At 26.6% G+C, this 19,811-nt stretch overlaps 1 protein-coding gene across 13 annotated transcripts in view; it reads left to right on the plus strand.

The window, feature by feature from the left end:
• The window catches only part of LOC148232089 (potassium voltage-gated channel subfamily KQT member 1-like), a 157,055-nt gene that overhangs the window by 119,005 nt on the left and 18,239 nt on the right, over positions 1 to 19,811 (plus strand). For all 13 annotated transcript variants that reach the window (XM_088193742.1, XM_088193746.1, XM_088193753.1 and 10 more), the window contains one exon: positions 17,141 to 17,231. In XM_088193742.1, the coding sequence (XP_088049868.1) occupies positions 17,141 to 17,231 (91 nt within the window). Of the gene's footprint in view, positions 1 to 17,140; positions 17,232 to 19,811 lie in introns of those variants that run through there.

Raw genomic sequence — 19,811 nt, forward strand, 5'->3', positions numbered from 1 at the left:
ATAATTGATTGTCTCTAATAGCCATCATCCAGTAAATTTAATCTTTTCTTTTGACCAACAAAAAAGCTCTCACAGACAATGGAGAGTAATGAGCTATAAACTCGCCGACCATAAAATGCACACTCACTAAGGCATTCATTCACAGTTTTGTTTCAATCTAAGATACTCGAACAGATTGGAACTATTCGCCGTATTCACAACCGAATTATTTGAGCATGATTTAAGAAGGCCACAAAGCAAGACTAATTCCAACTAAACCCGCATTACCTTTGTTAGCTTTGGTCCTTATCACCAAACCGCGTTATTGAATCTTGACACGTTATTAACATAATATTATTTTTATTTCATACATAATTTGGATCGATATTTTTGTTTCGTATCACCCAAACCTAAGCAATTGACGAAATTGTTTCGATAGCAATATGCATTAGTACAAATAATTTAGCAAAGGTCGGAGCAACCACTGCGCAATTATTTATTAAAACAGTGTATCCTTTGTTTGATACAATGGTCCTTGTTGTACATGTTTCAATATCCTAAATTGATAATATTATATATCTGACTTAATACGACTCGATCCGAAATGTTGATAGTATTTTTTATCGCTTAGGTTGATGGAAAATTTGAATGGCAATCAAACTGTTGGGTTTGCGGTTGAAAACATCGAATATGTTGTATGTGCGTGTTGGATTTCCACTGGTGACCTATATTTAATTTAGTAATATTTTGGAGGTATAATAATATTTGAATAAAATATGTTTATAAATATGACATCAAAATCAATATGTTTATATTTTGTTATAGTACTTTATTTAGATACAATAAGCATATATAAGACCAGAATTTTGTAAATTAAAGTTGTTCGTTACTTCAAATGTAAAGTTACTATATTAAACTCTAAGAAACATTAGAGAATAATATAAAAACAAGAACATAGTAAAGGTTCATTTCGTTTACTGTATTTGCATATAATGAAAGTAGAATTCTTAAGAAGCAATTTATTTTTGGTTACAGCTAAATTATTTCTCTTTAGCTTTGCGGGAAGTATGTTATTGGATTCTATCTATATTGCATTTTTATGCCATAATATATACATTTATCATAGCAAATAGTACTTTTTGCAAATATTGTTATATACTTGTATAAAGTGCTCCAACGCGACTGTAATTAAAGTGTAACTTTACCCATACCCTTATATTTTAAAATCAATTACAACTTTCGAATCTTAAGTAAATTATGTATATGTTTATATTTAAATGTATGAGCAATTTATCAATTTATCATTATATTGAAGGCACATGTGTATTTTAAATATAAATAAACCAATCGTTTTTGATTGACAGACAGTCAATGTGAAACTTGGCAGTACATTTTCATTCGCCTATATTTCACTTTCATATTTTTCCTGTATATTTGTAGTACAAAAATTATTGAAGCAACGACTTTTACGTTATTCATCGAAAATTAACGTAAAACCACCTGTACGTAATAGATACATGAGCATAGATACAGTATAAATGTTGGTATTAACGATGCCAGAATATGTGGTGATATTGCATATATATTTAACCGACATATCGCGAAATTTGAGTTTGGATGCTTTTGATATCACATATTTACACAAAACTAATATTTAATCAGAGACTATATTCAAACAAAATATTTGAACAGGTGTATATTTAATTGCGGATTAGTATACCTAATCATAATAAATTATATCAATGATTTAATTTATTATATCTATTACTCTTAGCTGTCAAGATTTGTTTACTGATGAAATAAGAAGTTTATTTTAAATTTTATTCCAATATGTTACAGTGAATGTGTAGTTATATTTTTACTGGTGTCATATATGAATTCATTTTTATCGGTAGATATATTATACATTAAATGCTGCTCTAAACTGTCTGAAACACAATTTGGCAGATTCGAAATAAACCTAGTGTTTATATTAACAGTAATTACTATAAAAATGTAATAAAACTCTCTTCTTCGAGCCCACGATTGTAAATAAATTAAATGAGAATTTTATTATGTCAATGATTAAAATAAAATTTGGCTATAATAACCTTAATTTTGTTCTATGTATATGCAGAAATATAAAGAAAAATAACTTTTCGCTTTGCACAGATTATTTGGTTTCATCCCTCCGATTTCCATAAATAATTGCAAAATTCCCGGGAGATAACTGTACCGTTGATTTATTCAAACGAATGATCCGTTAACAGATTTACAGTATCAACATTATGGCAAACACATTTCGAGAGTATCTCTAAGTAATTGCATTGTGTATGCAGGTCAATAGCTCCCAAACATTGCATATATTTAGTGAAATCATTTGATTATAATGTGTAATAATTATTTTCTATATAGTTATAATAATAAAATGTACACCCTTTTTTGTATAGTTAGTTAATAAATAATTATACGATGCAACATAATCAGACAATTAATTATATTGTCTATTTTTATAGTGAAAAATATGTTTTATTTTTATGTACATTATACGGAATACTTGATTAAGTACACACTTATATTTTGAGTCGGCAAATCGTAAACGATTTGAAGCCTTCCGCCTAATCGAAATCATAATTATTTGCCTAACGATTTATTTACATTATGTACAATTATTAAGCGCATATATTTATAGATACTCTAATATTATGCGCATATTAAAGTTCTATTGACCGTAACCGTTTATCTCATAAATTATTTTTTGTTGGTTTTTGTCGTTGTTTGTATCATAGCTTGATTTTATATTAAGCGGAAAACTCTCGTATTTTTATTTTTAAGCAATTAAAACTGGAGTATTGGCTTTTTTAAGCTTAGCGATGCGATTCGATTCGTTCCACTTTTGGTCGTTTTATGTTTTATTCATAGTGGCCATGCTGAGTAAAATTGAATTTAGAATATTTTCGTGCACGTGTACCAATATTCATATGAAAATATCCATCTTTGTTCTATTAACATACCTTAATTTGTATTATACTTAATTGTCAATCAATAGCTTAACTTTATTTTTTTAGATTTGATTTGAGTTAAGGGATAAATAATAGAAATTATGATGTAAAATCGTCCTTATACAAATAAAGCGGTCAGACAATCTGCCCCATCAAAGTACATAAAAAAAATTTTCAACCAGTTCCAAGACCTTTATGGATACTTATCTATACACTTAAGACGTTGAATCGCCGATAGTGAGATTCCGAGTAATTAAGTCGAGTATACATGCATTTACAAATAGGGATGTATATTAATAAGAACCGTTCACGTACACTTAAGGTGTATTTTTTTTTAATAAATCATACTTTAAAACAAATAGTAATTAGATATCACATTTTTGGAGCTGGGTCATTACTTGAGTCATAGATTTCAATCTCTTATGCATCATATTCACACAGATACAGATTCAATGTCGCTACAAAATAACTAAAATAACATCGATAAATATAATATGTCACATTTTCTAAATCTACTTTTTCTATGATTTATTCGAGAGCAATTTAAACAGAATAGCTTTCATTTAGATAATAGATCATTGGATTGCAATAAAAGCTGCCAATGATTAATTATCTAAAATTCAAGTACTCTCTGGTTTTAGAAAATCTTAATCTAAAATCCGCATCAAAAATTCTCAGCACAGCTTCTTTACCAGACCAAAATGAGCTATAAATATGTTTTATAATATTTTCAATGTGGTCGAATAATCCCATTATATCAATATAGTGTTTATTTTATAAAATTATTTCTTAAGATTTCTAGAAAAAATGCGTGTTGATTTCTCATTTTTCAAAAAAATTTGAGGTTTTTCTACATTTCTAATAAAATGTTATATACATATATTTTAATGGCTTGATGCTGTAATTTTAGAATTAATAGTTTTAATTCCATTTAATCAGCTGTTAATAAAATAAAACAAATATTTTATATATACACTTCAAAAAAAAAAAGTTTTATGACGGACTCTAGGAATGTCGATTAGCAAACATATAGTTTTGAACTTGCCGTTAAACATAAAAATTTAAATTTCAAAGATTATTATCCTTGGCGAGGATTACTTCACCGGCTAAACCAAACAATGTTTTCATGTAAATTCTATATAAATCATATGCTCACATTTTTTTTACAAAATACGAGAGAAAATATCATGTAATGGAAAATGATGCATTAAATATCTTTTATAATATATCTTATATAATAATTAAATACATTTTTTATTTTAAATAAATAAATAATGCAATAATTATTTATTGAGAATCGTAAATTTGTATTAAATGTCTTATTATCTTTCGGGTTCGTTTATATTTAAATTATTAACTAACATAAATACTGATCTAAACTATTGTAAATTAAATCAGTAAAATATTTTCCATATACAGAAATAATATAAATTTCAACGACAATTCTTGAATAAAAAAAATATTTTTTGAGTAATAGAAAACATCGAAATTGATATGAGAAACATTATTTATTATTTTTATTTTAGGTACTTGTGTATTTTAATCTACAATTTTTTATCTCTTTTCACGTATAATGTGATTAATAATTATTTATTCTAATTTATAATCAATATACATTCCTTAATACCTAATTTTAATAAGTTATTCTATTTTGCATTCATATATCATACTTAATCATATTCTTTATTACTCTCTTATTGTTCAATAAAACATATTTATATTAATAAATTAATAATTTGTTAAAAAAAATACAATATATAACCGCTTTTATTTTTAAGTTAAAATTCTTGATAAATATTGTACATTATATGTAATTATAGTAAGATTTGCTTAAAATTTATTATTATTTATACATAGGTATATTAGTTTGCTTTTTAACATATAAATTATGTTTTGCTGCTCTTGAAATTACTATAAAATATAGCGGGCTTACATATTTTTTTTAAATATCAGATTTATTTTGCTAAGCTAAATAAATAATAATTAAATTAATTTTATTTTAATTTTTAAAACATAATATTAATTTTAACTAGGAGAAAAATAATCTAAATAAAAATATACTAGTTGCAAATAAGAAGTTTACGCCATTGGCCGTACAGGGTCTGAAGCAACAAATTGAATTAAACTTTAATTTAACCTCTGCAAACACTCTTATACCCCAAACCCAGCATCCGGCGAGGCGTTCACCGCTAATTTACTTTTAAAATCCTCGGCATTTTTTGCGTCACTTCTAAAAACACATTTCCTAATTAAAGCGCACCCTAAGGCAAAATCTCTAGATTTACGAATGTATATTATAACTTGCAGAGCATCAGTATATACTAACTAGGACATGATTCGTTTATCCAGTTCATTAAAAAAAAAATAACTGATAAATCAATGAAAACTTTTACTTTGGCATTAACATATTTATTTTTGCTGGTAAAAATCATATTTTTTTCTTGAATAGAATATACAGTTTGTCCTTAAAACTATATTTTTTTCTATGCACTAATAATAACCATTTTATTAACTTACTTTTCTCCGAGCAATAAATTTGTAACACAAATAAATAAATTGGAGTATATTAATTAAAAGCAATTAAAAATATTTTTTATTTTTTTCACTGTCAAAAATAAATAAATTCCAGAGACAAAAAGATATGTATATTAATGTGATACTTTTTACAAATCTGCACGATTTATATAGTGACCTTGTACATGTAAATGTATATCGTTTTAAATACTTTCAAAGTTTAGATTTACAAATAGATTGAATCAAACTGCGTGATCCTTTAACTTTTCAGTCACGCAACACGTACACAGTTTTACCTTAATGAATCTGACACGTTTTGCAGGAATTTTCCTCAATCATTGCAAAACTACAACCTTAGGCGATTAAATCGCTAAGCCATATAACTTGATAAACTAGTGGTATTAGGAAATTTTAGAGTGTTACGGGAAATAATTTTATATGTAGTCAGACAAACTTTCAATCAAAAGCGTCTCTGTTGCCATTTTTGTCCTTTGATTTGCACTTAAATTTCGTCGGCGCCTTTTGTGAGACGATTCCTAATTCAGCCGAAACCAAACTTTTGGAGTTTGGCGTTTTCAGCTTCGGCTTTGTGTGGCGGCTGAAACTTTCTTGTGTTCCGGGGGAAACTTTCCAGTCAACCAAACTTAGCTTGCTCAAATATTACGTAACAAAATCATCGATGTTTGCTTAATATTATGCTGCTTTAAATAGCTCATATCATATATGAGCAATAGTATTCACATTGTACAATTAAATATTTATTTTTTATTTAAAATAGTAATTTTTAGTTTATTATTAAGTTACTTTCATACCTGATAGTTTGCACATGGTATGGAATTCTCTAATTGTATGAACTCGTTAGAACGGATCGATAATTGATTTACTACGCATTTTCTGTGTAGGTTTTCATTTTAATTGTATTTATTTTCATGAACTTCTTGTAAAACTATTATTAATACATAGGTATATAAATACTTAATATATTTTTCCTTCTCAGAAATAGCCTGCTTCTTAAAAATATTAACATAATCAAAAAAAAATATAAATTAAAAAGTAGCTTAAAATTTTAGCAAATAAAAGTTAGTAAACCGTTTTAAAATACATATTTAATATTTTTCGTTAATTTATTTAAAACTACACCATAAAATTTCACCTGAATATTGAACGCACCACCTTTTTAAATATTCCTATGTAAACTTTAAAAATCTGTTTGTGTTTTCTCAGTAATTATATCAAATTTGAACAGCTGAAAAGTTTTCTGTAAATAACCGCAAATTAATTATTAACGCAAACATTTATTAAACCGGCGAAAATATTCGTTTTTTTATTCGATCGATAGAGAACAACGCAGCGCACAAGTTGTTTGGTTACTACTCAACTTTTTTTTCTAACAACCTAAATATTTCCCCTCGAATATCACATGCGAGTGAAATAATGGCTTTAAAAAGGTACACAGAAAAAACACGTCGGTAATTATTGCCGGTAGCCCCAGGCAACCACCCTGTGCTAAGTAAAACTGAATAATTCGCCATAATACAACATCGGGTCAAAATATATGTTACATGATATCCGGCTAAGATAAATATTTTATATTTTTACAATCAATTAAAATATATAATTCATGTACTTAAATACTTAGATGCACTAATTATCAAAAATAATATTTCAAATATAAAAAAAACTATGCGGAAGAACTTTAAATTAAATGCCAAGTTCTGTATAAACCCAAATGTCAGGAAAATCAAGTTTTAAAATAGTATCTTCCTTGATATTTACGATTAATTAATATGTCTGGATTATTAATATTCATAGAGTAACCATATATTACTGCGCTAACAAACTATTTATTATATTGAATTGTATAAATAACATATATTGAGCGAAATTTAAGTATCACATGAAGTGACACTAAGATCTAAGTTGGGTTTATTATTGTTTGTAATATGTAGTAGAAAAGTGAGATTTTTTTTTATTTGCGTATATTATAATTTAGTTGTAAATTTTAAATTGTTAGATTAAATATTATTGCATAGTAAGGGAAATTATGAGGTAGATTTATAAGTAATAATATTTTAATGCAAAATAAAATAAAAGTCAATACATATACGTACTTATAGTATACATTAGTGATTTAATTTGAAAAATATAAAAAGAGATATACAGTAACTAAATACAAAAAAAAATATAACACTAATATAATACCACAATTAAAATATTGTTAAAAGTTATGATTTTCAACAGAAAAAATAGAAATATGCCAAAACAAATTAAAGTAAAATATTAATATTATAATTCATTTATTAAAATTACTGTTTATTTCAGTATTTTATATTAAAATACATGAAAAATAAAAGTACGCAAATATGTTAGAAATCTGTAAAAGATAAACACTAGAAAAATGATTTTTCCTGGATTTTTTTTTTTCAATATACATCGATTAAATGAGTATAAAAATTAGCTTATATTTAAATTAAATATGCAATAATTATAAAGAATATAAATAAAAACGACTGTTGTAACTAAACAGCTCCGTTTGTTCCTCGGTTACTAATCGATTTTAGCTATTCGTAAAGAGAAAAGACGTGTTTCTGGACTTTGTATTTTTATTTTCAGAATGTCTCTCGTACATAGTGTGTGTATGTATTTAAATCTAGTTTAAAACATTTGCACTTTGTAGATGAAACAAATAACTTGATTAGTATTTCATTACTAATTTCTAAAATTTAGTTAAAATGTATTTAACATAATAGCTAATGGTTCAAGGATAAAAATTCGTACTATTGCATTGAAGCAAGAGTTAAGACATATTTTTCGTTAAAATTATATTTAATTAAGGAATATTATGTTAGTGTCCAACCATTTTTTTATGTGATTTATAAAAATTGTAATGTCAAGCTTGCGCAATATATATATATTTAAATTTAAAAAAAAATAATTACACTACATTATTTTTTTCGAAAAGCAATTTTAAAAATATAAAAAGTTAAGCGAACAGTCGCCATAATTTAATATGATTTTAACTATATATTAACCTTATAAAAAAATATGTTTTAAAAACTATGGCATATAAAATATATTCGTTCAAAATTTATTTTTCATTTCTATAAATTAATACCCCAACTATTGCTCTTTTACAAAAACAGTTTTTTCCAATAAAATAAACAGAAAAGACAATTTATAATTGTAAAACAGGCTATATGAAATTGAGGTTTTTAAAATTATCTTTAACCTCAAAAGGTTTGAAAGTTGTGGGTGTGCTAAATAAATTACAGTAAAAACATTATATTTCATTTCAATTTTATCTTTAACCGATGTCAGTAAAAAAGTATTAAATAAAATATAAAAAGTATAAAAAATTCCAATTTTCAAACAAAAAAAAATATTAAATTACATATTTGATTTACAATTGATGTTTTATATAAGGTATTATTCTACCACGTCAGAAAAATATGCTATTGTTTACATTGTAAAACGTTGAACACTGTGTAAAGCTAAAATTGAAGACATTATTACAAAGTTGGAAAAGAGCTGTCGCACTAGACGAGTTGCAGACATTTTTACGTTGTACATGTACCGCATTTTCCTTGGCGATGAGAAAACTTTTACAAAGTATTTTTCACGTCGCTGATATGAAAGGACAAAAGCGTCAACCCCTTAAATTGAATAGGAAAAGTAGCAAAATGTCTTCTCCGCTTTGCATATTTGCCAATATCGCCAGTTTCCCACCGATGAAATTGAATACGTTTATGTGTACGTTTATATTTATTAAAATTTTCATAACGACTCTAGAATTTAAATTGCGATTGCATTCATTATATTTATGTACTAAATAACTATAACAAATATATATATATATAGTAAGTATTTCTTATAAAACATTTTTAATGTAGTTTTTATGTCTTCAAATAGTAATTCAATTTATGGTATTCAACATTTTTAATGCATCATTACATTAATTGTTCAAGGCGTAAACCATAATCTATATTGATAATTCTATGACATTTTTTGTTGGAACATATCGAATGAGAATTGGTTTTAAGTGTTATTAAAAAATATAATAGTTATTGATCAAAATATAACTCATTTTCATATATTATATTAATTACTACGTAATTACTCGGTACATGTTAAGGTAAAAATTATGTCACAGAAACGGCTCACACATATTATTTTTTTACGTTAATACTTTTAATTAATTTTATTTTTAGCTTAAATACATAGCCTATAGAAACTATATATTTTATATAAATAATAAAGTTTTAATTGTAATATTATTAATATTAAAACATGCTAGTTGAGCAATTTTATTTATATTATACATTTTTCAAAAAGTATTTTATAAAAAAATATTTGTAGTATAATAATAATATTTTATATATATATATATATATATATATATATATATATATATATATATATATATTAGAAAATGTTGTTGTAAAGAAAACTTACATCAAATTTTAACTGCAAAAGTTAGCTTTTTTATACACAACTTATTGATATAACAAAAAAGTGGTGTTTATCGTTATTGGTCCACTATTTGTTTTTTGAGTATTTATTAAAGATATGCATATTTTAAAATTTACTCATAATATCGTTAGTAAAACCCCTTTATTTATTTTTAACTTTTTGGAAATGAAATACATTTATTGTATATTGTTTCGTTACCCAATCATACATTTAATATAGAAAAATAAAAAACACTAAAACGATTTTCTTACTCGGCTTTTAAATGGTTGACTTTGAGTTTGAAAGCCTTTCACTCATTTAAGACACTTCTTCTTACTTTGAAAACAACAGTTTTCTATTGACATCGTCAAAGTCATAATTCTAGCAATAGTATATTGTTTAAACAGGAAATTGACAGAACTGTTAGCTTGCTGCAAGCACAAATTTTGTATTAAAATATTAATCTCTTTTTAATCAATTATATTTTCCAATAAATAATTTAATAAATTCATAAGAAAAAAAAATAATATTATTTTTTATTATAATGCAATTTATCTATTTGGAAAATCGTCAATTCTTATAGGAGTATTATATATATTTCTTTCTTTCTCCTTTCTCTCTGCAACTAAGCAATTGTTGAAAAATATATAAAATTTAAGAAGTCCAGTCTGGAGTATTCCTTTAAATAATTAACATAAAACAATAATATGTTTAATAAGGGTTAATCATAGTCTTATCTCTATTTTATTATGGATTAGTTATCATAATATTTCTTATAAAAATACGTCTCATTTAAAATTTTATTTATAAAATTAAATATGTTTATTAACAATTAATTATTAATACCACAATAATAACAGTTATATAAATATCGCACATAATTAAAATACAGTTGAATATAAATATTTACTACAAATGCTATGAGATACCTAACGTCGTTCTAGGAAGTTATAATGATATATAAAGAGAATTACACGTCGCACAATACAAAATATATTTTTAGAACACGTGTATAAAAATAATAAAAAATAAAAATATTTTATACGAAAAAATAATGAATAATTATTTTGTATATAAATAATTACTATACCTCTCAAATTACTGTATCACAAAAAGCGGCTCTAAAATAATTGCCCATCATTGCTTTCAATTATAATAATGTAATTATATATGCACATGGGTCTACGCTCTATAGGTACATAATAATAGTTGTTTCAATTATAAAATAAATATAATTTATTGACTTGATAAGCATAAAAAATTAACGATTTGTCCTTACACTAGAATAGTATGTGGTCATAAATTCCAATACCACATTAATGTATAACAAGTAGGTTATAAAACTTGCGATGGAAAAATTCTTTTAAAATAGGATAAATAAGTCACTAAATTGACTTTTTATAAATTTGGAAACATTTACAGTAAAATCTGTTATTGCTTTATAATATTATATAACTGATAGTTTAATTTTTATTTTATTCTACGGATAAGCTATTTTAAAATATTATTTGGCACTGGGTATATTTAAAATATAAAGTAAATTAATCTATGTAAAACGAATTTGTATGTATATGTAGTATTTTAATATAAATCTTACGCTGTAACATGACAGGAGTTAACCTAATGCGTTACAACTGAGTAAACACAATCAATATCTACAATAAGTAGTGATACACCAAACCGAAATATGTTTGTAAATTAGTGCATATATTTTATTAATTGTAACTATTATAACAGCTTACAATCAAGTTACTATTTATTTTATTTTAATTATGTTTTACAATATATAATTGTGGGGTTTGGGAAATTTATTAAAACCTACTCTATGATGACCGATCGTAATTATAATTATATAAAAAATACTAATTCTGATCTTCTAGACATGAAATTAAGAAACGTTTCTTAGATATTAGCGACTGGTATATTATCACCTAAGATGGTGATAATTTTACCTAGGAACAAATAGTGTCCCGTCCTTTGCGTGCCGGGCAAAAGCGCTCCGACATAAGCGCTGTAAAATGCGCGCCAAACACTTATGCGCCGACATAATCGCGCGGTGTCATTTGCGTGAATTAAAAAATATATGTATGAAAAAAAAAACATAATTTTTTCATATATATATTGCATTACTCCCGGATCACATAAATCATATTATAACTAATTCTTAATGTTTCATTCATAGACATTTTCGAAGTCTTGATATTTTTTATTATTTCACATGCTTTACTTTTCCGTTACAAACAAAAAAATACTTTCCGCGTTTTAACTCTAACTTATCGAACGAATATTACTGAACTAACTTTTTACCCGCCGTTTAGTACTTAAAATTAGAATTAAATAATTATTATGTGCGAAATGTGTATTTACATGTTAATAAATACGACCGCACCTACTTGTTATAAATTAGAGCAGATTAGACAATTTTGCTGATTAGCTGAATTTACCGTCTATACCATTTGTAAATACAGTTTTATTTTTTTTAAATTAACTACTACCTATAAATAGTTTAAAATTTTGTAACGTTTGGTGGATGTTCAGTATCGGATGAAATATAATGTTCGATCAATCTCTACACGTCTTAATAGATATGTATGTAAAATAATAATAATAAACTAGTATCGTTTAAATGTTAACCAAATACACATACAAGAAAAGTAGTCTCTTTACCATCCTGTTTTTTTAGTATGTGTTCCGTGTGTTTAGCCTACACACAAGTTACGTATAAAAGTAGTGCCGGTATCGTATCTACCATTATCATGAGTTTTTGGACTTTTTTCACGTCTGGAAAACGGATTTTGCTCACCGCGGATATCGCGCAAGTCATATTAAAGTAAACGAGGCCTATTCTTCGGTGTACAATGGGGCCGTTCTATGCGAACTAAGCTGCTTCTGAGGGCTTTCAAAGGGCCAAGGAGGATTTTTTTCATAAATGCGCATTGATTTTTTTTTTTATTTTTTGGTATGCTTGCATCAAATATTCTAAAAAACAGAAACAGGACAGATGTCGTACATTATATTAATAAAGGCATACTCAGCTAGTTGTGTAATATTTAATGACTGGTGTATTAACGTTTAATTTCGTACTACTATATATGCGTTTTAATGGTTGCTTTGTGACAATGTAGCGAAATTAATTCCTGATAAAATCAAGAAATTTCAGTGAAATTCATCCAAATTATTCTCTAGCCCTTGCTTCTTCCAATTACTATTTTGAATCAAATCCTTAAACATTAAAAAAATATAATAAATAACCACGAATGTTATATCTTAAGTAGGAAATTATATTTTGAATCGATTAATTTTAAAAAATATTAAAAAGTGGAGTTTTTTTGTTTTTAATAAAAAAATGTCATCCATAGCTAAAAAGAAAAATACATTAAGAAAATACAATCAATACTTTTAAGATATTTTACTAACCTTGAGTTCAACTATTGTGCTGAACTAGGAGATGCAAAGAGAGAAGCGGCGGCTTATTCTTGCTCGAAGTTTGTACAAACTTAGTGGGTCCAAGTTGAAGAGCTCTTGAAGTTATTAAGCCTTTAAGCCCGAGTGTCAGTAAATATGTCTGGGGAAGTGATCGTTAATTTTCCACGGTCGTTTTGATGGCAATCCTTTATGCGTGTGTTATTCTTTCTCAATACATTTGCGACGCATACTCTTGCCGTTTCAATCTGCAATTTTATTTTTTATTTTTCGCGGTGGTGTCCCATTTTATCACAAAAGCTCCTTTTTTGTCTTAAACATATAAAAACCTATCGTATAATATCTATTCTATAACATGTCGTAATTGTCTTTATTAGTGATTTATATTATTTAAAAGCATATTTGGAAAATCACGTCTACAAATTATGCTTTTTAACTGTTTTTAGATCTGCCGATTTGACTCCTCCATTGATTCCAATTAATGAATGAAAGTGTGGTTTAATTAATGAACCTTGTAATATACATCTGAATATATTATTATTTTATAATTTAGCTTGTTAAATGCATTTAATTATTTAATGATAAATACATTATGCATAAAGTTTGTATGATTGTATAAACTCAATGTAGTGAATTAATTTATTTATTATTTAAATTGTATACTTTCGCTCGAAATCGATCATATTTACGATTCAAGTCATGGATCCTAAATTTACAAAAGCTTACTCGCGTTGCTTCGTAATCGATTTTAATGAGAGAGAGCTAAAAAGTATTATAAAAAAGATCACGTTTAAAAATACATTATTGCGTATTAAGCAATTGCATTTAATTTGGGACATTTGTAATATACATACACATCTGTATACAGAAATATATAAAAAAAAAACAATGCTTGATTGGTATTTTTTTATTACAAATTTTAATAATTTCATATAAAACATCCTGGACTCGATGTCAAATAGTTCAAACGTATACCTATGTTAACATCAAATAAAAATATATATTTTAAACTAAACTTAGTCTAAAATTTGTCACTTTTTGAAGATTTACAATGTTACACAGATTTACAATGTTGTACGCGCTCCTTTTTATATGGTTATTTTAGATAATCGTAAGTGACAAAAAAATATTTTATTAAAATTAATTGACTTGTAGTACTCTGGCTCCTAATATAAAAATTTAGGAAGTATCTAGAAGCGGTCGATGAAAGACGATATTTTGTATAATTTAATTTTAAATTAATTACTAGTGCTAATCAATTTAGAACTAAGCATTTAAATTTCATATAAAATGAAGTTTTAAATTTCATATGATATAGGTACAATTTAAATTTCTCTCCTGTACAATATTTCTGGTCAATCTTTGATCAGAAAATGCTCTTATAATGAATATGTGTGTAGTAGCTTTGCTATTAAGTACCATAGTTTAAACAAATATTGAGCATTTTAATTTGATATTTACTGTATTGCAATATATATTATTTTAAAAAGAATATGAATATTTCGTTGATACTCGGCGAATTTTAATCTGTCACATTAAACATTTAGGGTAATTATGTAGTATACAATCCGCTTTGAGTTAAATTTTTAATGAATTAAATTAATTAAATACGCTTTTGAGAGCGTGACGCAAAATCTCTTTAAAGCAATATGTCTGCAACAAAAAATAGTAGGATTATGTACAAAAGTACATTTTATACCTTTTAACATAGGTCATATAATAATCTTTATCTCGTTTTACACCTATTTTCGATTATTATTATCATTAAAAATGACAAGTATATGTATATTGTACGTCAATTAGAATTAATGTAAAAACATAGTTAAGAGAAACTAACGGAAACTGTATTATAAAAAGATCTAAAGATCGGCTTTAAACAAAGAAAGACTGTCAAGCCACTTGCATCTAGAAAAATTGACTATTTGTGAGCATATTGTTGAGAATAAAATACACATCTAACCATGCAATAATAACTAGCTAAAAGCATACATATGTAAGTCATAACGTTTTAAAAAAACATTGTTTAAAGGTCGACTTCTATAGAAAAACATTTGCAATTTCCTACTTATTTCAATTCACTTTCTTTAACTATGATTGGAATACCAAAATGAAGCAACACTGGAATGTAATATAACAATATACCCACATGTAATATAACAATTTTTGTTCACACATTAACGTGAAGAAGAAAGTAAGGATTTTTTTTATTTAATTTTTAAGATGTCAATTAAAATATAATATATATAAATTTTATTAATTTTCACACATAAATAAAATCTATCTTATCATTACGGTTATTGTCTTTAATATTAGATGAGATTAAAGATCCCTAGAAAACAAATTATTTATAAAAATTTAGCACTACAAATATTGATTTAAATTTAAAAAAACGTAGGTATTGTGTAGTAATATTCGTACATCATATTTTATGTTTTTTTCTATATTATGTATCTTATCAAAGTAGACGTTGAATGAACCTCGACGTAATCATGCACCCAGTCTCAAAATCTAAATCCTACTATGTATATGCTTATAATATACGCCTTACCGTCGAGTGAAAATATCGATTCTTGTAGTGGAGTACCAGTTTCAAACACACGTGTATACGTTTGCTATATTTATGTGTGTATGTAAATTGTAAAAATTTATACGTTTCTACAATGCGGATTTGTTGGAATTTTCTTCGTGTAAATTGCTGGCCATCACGCAATCATCGGCCAAAGGGAAATATTTTCATTGCTTCTCTTTCTTATCCTCTTTCTTCTTTCTACGTTCGTGCCTTTTTATCGGACTGTTTGTAAATACATACAAGTATATAGTAAAATAATACATTTTATAATGTGATTATTTTTTTTAGATTGCTCACTTTCAAATTCACGCATTTTCAAGTCATCCGATACTTGTTGTAACAATAGATAATACACACACAGTTTTTCGCGTATAGTTTTTTTGTCGTGATATTTCGGCTGGATCATACCAGCCATCGTCGTCCGAATAAATTTATCAAATAAATAAATATAATGACCATTAGAATTAGTTTATTAACAAAAATAAAATTATTTCATAATGAACAAGAATTAGATTTATGTTAATTATTTCAATTTAGTTATGGTATTACAATAAATATATTGTTTACCTACACACAGTTTGAGAAAGTGTGTTTTTATTGATATTTTATTGATTCTCGTATATGTAGGTACATACATATATAGGATAATAATAATCAATGCGTTTTACTATTCATTATAAATTTATATTGATACATTATTTATGTTTTACTGCATTAATATTTTATAATGTATTTATGTAAATGATCATCTTAACAGTGAAAATAATTGAGTGTTACTTTTTTCGTTGTTTTATAAACTGACGTTTGACACGTGAAACGTGAAATGAAAATATACACCTTACGCGATACATGCTATTAAATAATTTAGCTTGTAATATGGGTATATGCAAATTCTTTATTACTTCCTGAAATAATATTATTTTTGGCATATATAAATATTCGCACATACATCTAAATCTGCTGAGATATTATGATTTGATTTGCAACAATATTTAGACAGCTTTATAAACAACCATTTGTTTTAACTGTACGTCGGAACTTCAACGGCACAAGTACATGAAAAACTGAAGGCTGAATTGCTTTTATAAAAATATACAAAGCTTCTCAAAATGAATTATTATTCAAAAAACGGTCCGCTGATGTCGACATCTTATTTTTAGTTACAATTGTACTATTTTTTTATTATATTTTACATGTGGTATTAATTTATGTTTTTTCTTTGCAGATTTATGGTTGTCCTAGTTTGTCTTATATTCAGCGTATTATCTACAATCGACCAATATAGTAATTTTGCAAATGAAACACTTTTTTGGATGGTAAGTTAAATATTATATTATTTTAATTCTATTTTAGTTTTAAGCTTAATAATATAATATGTATTTTATACAAAAAGTATTTTTTCACTATTATTTTAAATTCTTAAAAACATCATTGTATAAAAAATAAAGCAAAATCAATAAGATTACAATGTCGGTTAATATAATACATGCAAAAATAACACACAATTGTAATTTGCGTGTTTAATTAACTACATATTATGGATTGCTATTGCTTCGATTAATTGTAGAATTTAATAAATCGTTATGTCAAAAACAAAATGGCTTTCAAATAAATTAAGTGTGATTATTAAAGTACTTTTAATAATTTACTTGCTTTATAACGATATAAATAAACTGTCATATTAAATACGTAATCCACTTTTACACAAACCCTCGTTCAAAGCACTTATCCTACACTATATTATTATTAAAATGCATCTATTTATTAGAACAATAAGCAATTCTTATATTTTATATATTTCCTTCTCTCTCCTAACTCTCAGCAACTTGTGAATGGAAAAATAAAAATAAAAGGTTGAAAGCTTCACACTAACGGCTTTAAATAATTAACATAAAATTAAGTTAAATTCTACTTTTATATCTAATTAAAATATGTTATTTTATGTTAGTTATTAGTATCTTTGTTAGTGGTCATGGTCATGCTTATGTTTATGTTAATTAAATCTATTCGTTAGTTTTAACATGATATTTACACACTGAAGTACCTTGTATTTCATAAGATTATTTTGCAGTATATTGGGGTGAGTTTTTAATGTGTTCTAATATTATTAGCTTATCTTTTTAATTGTTTATTTTACACTGACACACTTGCAGTTATTAAATATATAATTGTTAGGCATAAACCAAGAAGTGCCGGTCATTAACCTAAGGAATTTATTTCGGAATCTATCAAGAATGTTGATATTTGACATGGATGTCGCACCCCAAATCTGGGTATCATAAAACCACGCTGATTTTATGATATTGTATTTTTTTCATATTATGATCCAACTGTCAACACAGCTAATAAATAATAGATTTTTATTTTTATATATTATATTATGTTATGAAACACATTTATGTAATGAAACACCGAAGAAGTTCATGTGGCTTCACTCTCTGGAGTCTTCTTGTTCAGTTTTCAACGTTGAGGAGACGCACAGCCTCTTCGTTGACATGCCCTTACATCCTCGCTTGATGGACTGTTCTAGTACATTGTTTTGGAATATTTGAATCACCTCTCTAATATTTTTACTGGCACAGCCTCACAACTAAATGCCATAAGTTCACATGTTTGGTTGTACACAAGTAGCTTGTTTACAGTTAAACATGAAAATGTCTAGCTCTTCACGCTTTTTCTTGACATGCTCTTTCCAGCTGAGATACTTATCTAAAAATCATTCCAAAGTACTTATTTCTATTGAAATATGTAATGATGTTGTTGAGATAAATCGGTAAGTACGTGATATTTTTGTTGATAGAGTTTCTACGTGTACTGATTTTAATTCATTTAGTTTGTGTTTCCATTTAGCGGTCCATTTTTGAATTTCAGAAATTAAGATGCTTCTTTGTTGTTTTTTCCAGTTGCCAAAATTTCCGTGTCATCGGTTGGTTAAAACTTCTGTGGTATCATTGGCAAAGATAATGTAGAGGAATGGGCCCAGTACACTTCCCTGAGGTACACCAGCGTTGATCTTCTTAATTTCTGAATAGCTGTTTTCTTGTTTAATTCGAAAGTAGCGATCTTCAATGTATAATTTCAATATACATGGAAAAGCTTTAAAAAATTTATGGTTTAGTCCGTCTTGCCAAACCTTGTCAAATGCTTGGAAGACGTCAAAAAAGACAGCCGAGTAGACTTTCTTTTCTTCTAGTGCTTGTCCTATGTCTCAGGTGATTCGGTGGACTTGATCGATTGTTGAATGGTTTTGTCTGAATCCAAATTAATGTTTGGGTATTAACTTTCTTTCTTCTATTATGGGTGTTACTCTTTTAAAAATAAGTTTTTACTAAAAATTTAGAGAGCATTGGTAGCAGTGATATTGGCTTGTGTGATGCGAGTACATTCAGCGGTTCCACGGTTGTGGTACATATTTGAGTCGAAATACTGCATTAAGGGTTTTAATGATCTACAGATATTTTTGGTAGCTCCTTTAAGCAGTGGTGTAGCTAGGGTATGTGCCGCCCAGGGCGATCCTTAAAATTACCGCCCCCCACATACATTTTTTGCAGGGTCATAAAATCAGCATTTATTAAAATATTAAATTGGTTATTATTAAGTTCCTGTTATTCGTGGATTTATATATGTTTTAGTGCATTCAGAGTTAAGAACCACACTAGACGATCCCATCGCGAATATGCCGCCCCCAAGCAAGTGCCGCCCGGGGCGGCCCCCCCACCCCCCCATTAATAGCTACGCCACTGCCTTCAAGACCTGCAAGTGATTAAATAATAACCTAGGGCTTAATTCGTTTTTTTTCAAAGATGAGCATAAATTTGGTTCTTAGAGTTAGATGTTTATTTTTGTTCCAAATGTGATTCCAAGATATTTATCTGAGTTCCCCTGTGCTTTCCAAT

This window comes from Plectrocnemia conspersa, unplaced genomic scaffold (assembly GCF_051122295.1).
Source record: "Plectrocnemia conspersa isolate PC_06_02 unplaced genomic scaffold, ASM5112229v1 ptg000009l, whole genome shotgun sequence".
Taxonomy (NCBI): Eukaryota; Metazoa; Arthropoda; class Insecta; order Trichoptera; family Polycentropodidae; genus Plectrocnemia; species Plectrocnemia conspersa.